The 8,675-nt window shown below is 48.7% G+C and overlaps 1 protein-coding gene across 1 annotated transcript; it reads left to right on the plus strand.

Annotated features, from left to right (window-relative positions):
* Positions 1-5,112: 5,112 nt before the first annotated feature.
* LOC133926111 (uncharacterized) lies at positions 5,113-7,960 on the plus strand. The gene is made up of 2 exons (XM_062371879.1): positions 5,113-5,285; positions 6,425-7,960. The coding sequence occupies exons 1-2, from the start codon at positions 5,197-5,199 to the stop codon at positions 7,647-7,649; spliced, it is 1,314 nt and encodes a 437-aa protein (XP_062227863.1). The 5' UTR covers positions 5,113-5,196; the 3' UTR covers positions 7,650-7,960.
* The last annotated feature ends 715 nt before the right edge of the window (positions 7,961-8,675 follow it).

Here is an 8,675-nt window from a genome sequence, read left to right on the forward strand (position 1 = left end):
AGGGCACAGCAGAGCACAGGTTCAGTGTCCTGTGTCGGGATAAGGGTCGGAGGGGGGGTAGACGTGAGCGGCATGTTCAAGAGTGTGTGCTAAGGAGTGGGACATGCATATGTAGTTGTCAGAAGCCACAATTACTCCACAAACCTTGTACACATGTCATAGCTGCGTGCGCGGAGCACCATATGCTTCCAAGGCAATATGTGTCACAATATTTCATGAAAGATCAAGTACTGAACACCTGGAACCAGGAGTTGTATGGTTACGGCATTGTTGACACATTTACAAGTAACCCAGGGCCTTCAAGAATATATGTGCCTGATTTGGGAAAGATGAAGAACGCACCGGGCCGAAGACAATCTCGGCGGATTCGTAACGATATGGATGAATCGAGGCTGGCCCTAGGATTAAGCGATGCAGTCAGTGCAATGAAGTAGGTCACACTTACAAATATTGTCCCAAAAGTGCAGGCGGTGATGCACCTGTTGTCTAGGTCAGCTAGTTTTGTACCATTTTAATATGTGTTAATTTCGCGTACGGTTAATTTGCATTCGAAGTATGTTGTTCTTGTATTTATTTCTCAATGTATTAATGTACATGTCTTTCAAATGCAGAGATGGCTCAGCCTTCGACCCCAGAGCTTTTGGACCCTGCCGTGGACAAGAAGCATCGCAGCTTCTTATCTGCCGAGCACCAGATGGACCTAGGAGTGTTTCGCCCACGAGGCCCTGGAGAGCTGCTGACAGTAGACGAGCGCTGGACCCACAGGTACTTAGAAAAGCTGATGGTGTTACATATCATTTCGCTGCTGTTGTTACATATTATTGATGTACTGCAATACTTATAGGTTGGGAGCGGCCGGACTCCTACCTCTTTGCCGGTTGGTCGAGGCCCGATCGACGGAGAACCCCGAGGTTGCGGCCCGTCGTTTCTACTTCGATCGGTCGCTGATAGCAGCACTGGTCGACCGTTGGAGGCCGGAGACACATACGTTCCACCTACCGTGCGGAGAGATGACCCCGACCCTGCAGGACGTCTCCTACCTCTTAGGCCTTCCTTGCGCGGGAGCTGCGGTTGGGGTGATCGATATGCAGGCTGACTGGATGAACGACATGCATCAGCGATTTGGGCCGGTGGAGCGAAAGGCGGATGCACCCCCGTACGTTCCTGAGTTCTTAGCCGATGCACGAGGGCCAACGAAGAAGTGGATCCTACAGTTCCAGGTATGGTAACATGCAACCTATCGATTTCTAACAAATTATGTCGTAATGATTATTTCTGACACCAGTCATATATGCAGCCGACGTACATCCACCCACAAGCCAACGCATACGCGGTCTCGAGACATTTGGAGGCCTACCTCCTTTGGTTGTTTGGGTGGGTGATGTTCACTAGTGGCCAAGGCCACCTAGTTACGAGGACCCTTGTACCGTAGGACCCTAGGCATCAGCTGTTCTTGCTGCGACGTATCGGGCGCTCTGCGACGCATGCATGAAGAAGGAGGCGCTAGCCACTTTTGCCGGGTGTCCACTTCTTCTTCAGCTATGGTCGTACGAGCATTTCGCCATAGGTAGGCCGGTGGTGGATCGCTCCCCGTACCCAGAGGAGTGGTACGGCGAGATGGAAGAGGACGCGCCGACAATGGCCTCGCTGTGGTGTCGTCGACGGGTACGTAATTTACATTAAATGTTTCGTTCGTACTATGTTACTCTCTAAATATCTGTATTGATGTTTGTCACTCAGCCACACTGGGCCCACGAGCAGCCTCGCAGTGCGTACGAGTATTTTCGTACCCAGTTTGACAGGCTACGTCCTAACGATGTGGTATGGGAGCCATACAACGTTCGGGCCGTTCATACACGTGCAGGGTCGGGATTGTCACCCTTGTGCACCCGTGACGAGGAGTACTGGCTTACCAAGGCGCCCCTTGTCTTCGACATCTACGTCAAAGAGTATTCACCGCAGCGCGTCATGCGGCAGTTTGGCCGTCACCAGACATTCCCGCTCGTCCCCATCCGTACAATCCCCTTGCACGTCCACAGGTACATTTGATAAATTTTAGTTTGAGCAACCTTCGTTTCAGTTTGCCTTACATTTACCGTGGTTTCAATGCAGGTACACGCGGAAAGGCCAGCCAGCTGGCCACCTCTGGGCGGACAGCTTGGCCCCTTACGTGGCAACATGGGCCCAAGCGCTACAGGACGTCGTTGATGAGGCGCGTCCCCACATCGAGGGAAACTTTAGGGAGTACCTACGATGGTACGTACCTCGTACGCGGACTCGTGTCACCTACACCCCTGATGATGTCCGGGGCCACGTCGCATCGACAACGGAGACATACCCGGTGCATTGGGACGAGGACGCCGCTTTAGCAGTAAGTCATTTTTTGAAGTCCGTACTACATATTGAATGAACATAAACGTATACTTTAATTGTTCACTATTGTTCATATCCGCAGACAGATATCATTTATGATGTAAATAGGGATGCAGCTGCTGCCATGGACCGCGTCCGGCAAGGGCATCACCTAAGTGCGTCGGATGTTGCGAGCTTCATTAGACGGGTTTTCGACAAGACGACGCGCGCCCTGAAACTCACCTCCTGCCGATCTACCACAGATGTAGCAGGGCCGCCTCCCAGGACGAGTGGTGCACACGCCGAGTCGTCTCGGTCGTCAGACGTGCACCCCCGATCTTCAGTGTCGGCACCCACACGACCCCTTCTATCACGTCTTGGAGGGTCCGAGCAACATGGTACGAATTATACTTTTAAAAATTATTGATCAATATCCTTTACTTATTGTTATTAAACATTCATTAGGTCCGTCTGCACAAGTCCCGACGCAGCCTCGCAGATTGAGCCCTGTACGTCCACAGTCAGGTACTCCGGGAACCCTTCTTCCTAATTTCTAGTACTTTCAGTAAAATAAGTTACAACTTTGCTCAGATTACTTCGGTGACGAGGCCGGTCCATCTTCGGCGGCCCCACACCCTACCCCCCCCCCCGCAACGTACTACGGCACGTCAGCGTGGCCTTCTTCTGCTGCACCGTCGTACCACGCAGGTACAATTATACATTTTTTACTACTACTTTCAATACCATATTGTTCGTATCTAACGTGATTATTTGTTCACAGGCCCCTCCAGCCAGTACACATGGACGCCTGCCGAGCCTTCACAGTCCTCCTACCCTAGTCAGGAGGATGAGGCTGGCCCCGACACCGCATACAACATCGTCCGTGACTTCTTCGGGGGCACACCTGACTACGACGTCCTTCAGCGGTCCCAGGTTTCCAGTGCACCGCTTCAGACCCAGCCCACGCATGACGAGCCCTCGACACCGGTGGTCCCTACTAGGCCTAGCAGACACGTCGGCCCACCTGACCCCCTCACCTACTCCAGGGGTCACGTGAGGGTTAACCAGCGGCATTGGGACCACGATGGGGCGCACGGACGACGGCAACGAGGGAGGCATGAGTAGCATTTTACATTTTTTGTAACTAACATATGCGTATTCGCTTCGTGATGTGCTCATATGTATTAAGACACGTTCACTTTGTATGGTCGACTTACCATTTCGTAAATGCATTTCATATTCAGACATATTCAATGAACAAGTGACCACACCACTAAACTTTAACCATGACTTGACAACACATGCCTCCTGCCGCAGGCTTTAAACAAGATGTGACAACACTACCCAGCTTTTTCAAATCAGTAAATGACAACACGGGTACCAATAAACGTGGAATCTCTGACCATGGGCAACGACAAAACTGTCCTATTCTTCAATATGGAATCCGATGCTCCTCCCGCCAGCTACGCCCATGCCCTAATTCCTTTCTTTAAGAGCGAATCCAATGCTCCTGCCTCCCCCAACTATAAGTAGCCAAACCTCCTTACGGAGAAGCATCGCTCATTTCTCAAATATCTCAAGTGCAATGTCTTCCTCAGCTCCATCAAACCCACCAAAGAAACATTGGGGGACTACCGTACCTGAAGGTCTCGAACCACCAATGTGCTTCTGTGGTGACCTTTGTAAGCTCCGCGAGTCGCAGGACATCTCATACACCTATGGACTACGCTTCTTCATGTGTGCCAACTACGAGTATGACAAGCCTCGCAATGCAACAACTGGTTATCGACCGGTACGGTAACAGATGTCCGCCTCATCTCTTCCAATTACGCACCCTCTTTTACTAACCGCTCATCTTGTTCCATTTGTTCAGTCCCCTCCACCGCTCTGTGATTTTATTCAGTGGCTCGACAATGAGCAAAATGACTCACAGAAGCTGTGGGTCGACATGAACATGAGGTGGAGAAGGGAAGCGTACGCACGTCGGGAGTACGAGCAACAATAAGAGGAACTTCGTCTCAAGCGGGAGGAAGAAGAGCGCATGAGGAAGGCGGCGCACGACCGTACCGTGGCTCAGGCTCGAGAGGCTGAGAGGGAAAGGAAGCGGGAGAGAGCCCGCCGTGCTAAGGCGGCAGGTCCCGATGCCCTCCGAAAGGGAAAGTATCATAGATGCACGCAGTAGAGAGTACCTAATGTAACCCGACATACTGTCCTTCCCTAAAGCATGTTATAATTAGGATCGGCGCACTAATAAGATCTTAGTGCGAACCGTACATGCCACCTTTGTTTCCTCATCGTGTCGTCGCGGTTACAGTGTATTGTAATATTTTCACCATGTGTTCAATACTATGTTTGTCTTCGTTCGCACCCCATACCCACGTAAAATGCTGCAACTACTAATTACTGATTTTTCCTCCCGTTATTACATAACCTACTCCAAATTTAATTTCTTAATTTCCTTACACCCTTTCTTTTTTTCCCTTCAATTAAAAAATAATACATTTTTATAGGATAAAATGGAAAAAAATTAATTTTACATAAAAAAAAGCCCCTAACCGCGCTCGGCCTAACCGCCCCTCCAGGGCCTAACTGCTCCCTGAGAGGGCGGTTAGCCCCTCTTGCCGCCCTCTGAGGGGGCGGTTAGCACCCGTACCCACCCTCTGAGAGGGCGGTGGGCGCTTACTTTTGCAAATCTTTTCACCAGGAATCTATTTATTTAAATTTAAACTCGAAAAAATATATAAAAAAAAAACTCCTCGGCTTCGGCCTCATCGACGAGCGCATCGCCGCTTCGGCGCTCTCCTCGCCGCCGCCGAGTCAACCGATACAGGCGCGATAGAACAGATGGCCAGGAGCCGTCGCCGCCGCCGTCACCGACGAGATCAGCGGCCACCGTGCCCAGACGAACCCGCACCGCAGGAGCCCGCTCCCAGGTCCGCGCGCGCCAGCTTACCCTAACCCTCTGTCCATGTCTCTACTCGCCTGCATCTTTGATTCAGTTTCGTTGAGTGGATGTGGCGCCGAATCAGAGCAGATTGAGAGCCCATGCATCATGCATCAGGCACTAGTCTCTCATGCCCTCGTGTTGGTTTGGCCTGCTGTTGGGTCAGGGCCATGAACTCGTGATGCTACCGTGAACATGGCTGAACTTGACAGTGCTCGCTCAGTATAATGTTGGAGTGAAAATGTTAAGCTGCTAGAAATATGGTTTGCCCCCTGTTGAAGAAAATAATCTATATTCGTCCAGATTAGACACTCCTTGTAATTAAAATGTTCAGTGAAATCAAGGCTTCCATGCTATTGTTTGTTGCAATCTACCAAAGCACATCAGTTTTACTGCCACAGAAAATTGAATGTATTTGTGCGGTATATACATGCCGGATTAATGTTTCTTGTTTACCATGCCAATGAATTCTCGCCTCTCGTTAGAAATCCCTCCCAAAGCTCCGATAAGTTTGTTCCTGGTAGTACCTTTGTGCATCAGCTGGTTCTTTTTCTGTAATAGCACAAGGATGCAGCAAGAGCTCAGCGGATTAAATGTGACTAATTACAACCTGAAGAATTCTTAGATGGGACTAATTAAATGGCGTTATATTAGCAGTTGTGGGCGTCTCTAGATACTAGACTAGATAGTGGTAAAAAAACGTGGATTCCCATCTGCTCATTTGACCATTTTTGGTCTAAAGTCTAAACTGTCCAGATAGATGGTGGGGGCCAAGGGGGTGTAGTCTCGCGCTTTTTTGTTGTGAGAACTTCTATTTTTCATTGATTGATGTTATCTGTCTTGAGTTACATGCTGCAAAGTACCCTTCTATGTCATGATGATGAAAACATACATAGATTTGTCTGTTGCGCTACACATCAAGCTGTGGGTGGTTTTGTTATCTTATTCTGATTGATGTTTGGCATTTTGATATACATCTTAATCTGGAGTTCAATGAAATGGAAATCCTTGTCTGCATTGCTCTGTAGCAAGAGGCTCTTGCATTTCTATCAGTTTATCAGTCTTGTGTCCATTATCATTTAATTCTTGCTTTTGATCCATTAGTCTTCATTTTACTGTGGTTGACAGGGAAGTTGCTGTTGCAGAAAGGCCCTCCAAGAAAACCTGCCATGCCTCAAGCTTTACCTCCACTGCTACATCGGGGCCTGATGTTTGGGCAGATCTCCTGGATAGCCTGCTTCATCAAATAATTGCCCTCCTTATCTCATTCCATGACCTCCTTGCTTTTATCGCCACCTGCCGCTCTTGGCGCGCTGTGCTCTCTTCCCTCCCGCCTTCATTTAGCTTTAGCTTCCCACCTCTCCACCTCCGACCAGATATTGATTATCCTCATCCCCATCGCAGCTACATCAAGTATGACCTTTTATCCAATTTCAAGTGGCAGCTCACTGATCCTGCAAAGCGAACCTCCTCCCTTCGCTGTTCAGCTCCCCAAAACCTTCGGGGCCACATGCACTATTTGGGCTGCTCACATGGTTATCTTATCTTCTCCAATTTGGAGCATTGCCTCCTTGTTGATGTGTACACTGGTGCTGCCGTGAGACCTCCCAAACTCAAATCCACTGGTAACCATAAAATCTACTATGGAATTCTTGTAGCTGCCCTCAACTCACCCAACTCGAGTCTCCTTCTTTGCTCGAGATCATCCATGTTCCAGTGGCAGGTTGGAACAAAATCTTGGTTGGAGCACCCTCTTCCTCTTGATGGCGAACACATCCTTCAAATCGTGTTCTTCAAAGGTGAGATGTTTGCCATGGACTTCCTTGAGAGGCTTCGCCGCATACGCTTGGCACCTCAGCTCAACGCGCAGGAAGTAGCAGTTGTCTGGGAAGAGGACATGGTTGTAGGCCTGAATTTTAAGCCATGGTTGGTGGTCCACGGTGACATGCTTCTTTTGGTTGACCTCTCAGTAAGCATTGATGCCTTATCTGGCTTCTCTGGAACCTTTAAAGTCTTCCGCCTCGACTTTTCAATTGAACCTGCTAAGTGGGTAAAGGTGGAGAATTTGGGAAACAATGCTCTCTTTGTTAGCCTTGATAGGAGAAATCCAACATTTTCTTGCATGAGCCCTGAAAGATGGGGAGGAAAGAGTAACTGTATTTACGTTGCCGACGTGTCTGAAGATTCTGATGAAGCTTGGACTGTGGTCGAGCTTGGTCAGGCAGTGCCTAGCACAACGGTGTGCTGTTCATACAGACCAGAACACATCCAGGCACCCAGACCCAATGGCCATGGCAAGCAACCACAAAATCTTTGGGTGCTCCCCAGTTTGGTTCATGGCGTTGGGCAGTGACCATCTTTGCATGCAGCAGAGTTTTGGCTAGTCTTGGACAAGCCCTGCCCAAGTTCCCACAGCTGCTTTTGTGTGATGGAGTAAGTGGGTCCTGTAGTTGTACTCTATTTTTTTTAGACCTGGCATGGAGGTAGTCGTGTACAAGGAATTTATAAATTGTGGTGAACAATGGACGCTGAAATTGCGTTTGTCATCTGCTGCGTCAGAGCTTTCCAGGAGATGCAGCAGAAGCCCGTTGCATTGCAAGATTATTCTGAAAATGTATGACAGTATCCTGAAATTTTGCTCCATGATCTCCATTGTCTGCTGCAGTGATTGTTCTTTTGTGCCGATTTGCATCTGGTACCAACCCCCTGGCCCTGACTGGCATGAATATGTCTGGTTTTCTTGCAGAGATGGAGCTCAATGCTATGTTTACTGTCAAGTGCTCTGTGATTGATATTTTACATCCTGAAAAGGTGTTAATCGAAATGTTATTTTTGTTTGTGGTGGCTAGGGCAGTTGAGAAAAATGATGTGCGAGTCTGAAACATCAAGCCATGAACGTGACGGGAATTGATCGATCTCCATAGCATGAGACCTGGCGCTCTTTTCTTGTTATGACAAGGATTAAACGTTGCGTCTTCTCATAAGCTTCACGGACTGACTAATCATGCTTGGTTTAAGGAGATGCTCTTTGTAAATTCGAAGGAAATAATAAGGACAAGCTAAGCATTTGGGCCAATTGGTGATGTGGGCTGGACATGAACTTTCTTTCTTTTCGTACTATAGGCACAGGGGGTCATCTTGGGCAGGGCCCCAAAATGTTGGACACAATGTGGACAATTCGTTCTTCCATTTCTGCATTATGAAAAAAAAATGTAGCTGTATACCGCTGCTGGAGGGATAGGCCAGTGATACAGCTTATTTGGTTTGTCAATGGCTACTAGCAGCTATTTGGTTCCAAGAGACGATTAGTGCGAGCCTGTCATTCCGTGACCGTGATAATGCATTCTAGCTCTCCTTAACCGTGATAATGCATTGTGTT

Source organism: Phragmites australis, chromosome 8 (genome assembly GCF_958298935.1).
Source record: "Phragmites australis chromosome 8, lpPhrAust1.1, whole genome shotgun sequence".
Taxonomy (NCBI): Eukaryota; Viridiplantae; Streptophyta; class Magnoliopsida; order Poales; family Poaceae; genus Phragmites; species Phragmites australis.

Coding starts and splice junctions, on each gene's coding strand:
- LOC133926111 (XM_062371879.1), top strand. CDS start 5,197: ATGGCCAGGAGCCGTCGCCGCCGCCGTCACCGACGAGATCAGCGGCCA. Junction 5,286..6,424: donor CCGCAGGAGCCCGCTCCCAG/GTCCGCGCGCGC, acceptor TGTGGTTGACAG/GGAAGTTGCTGTTGCAGAAA.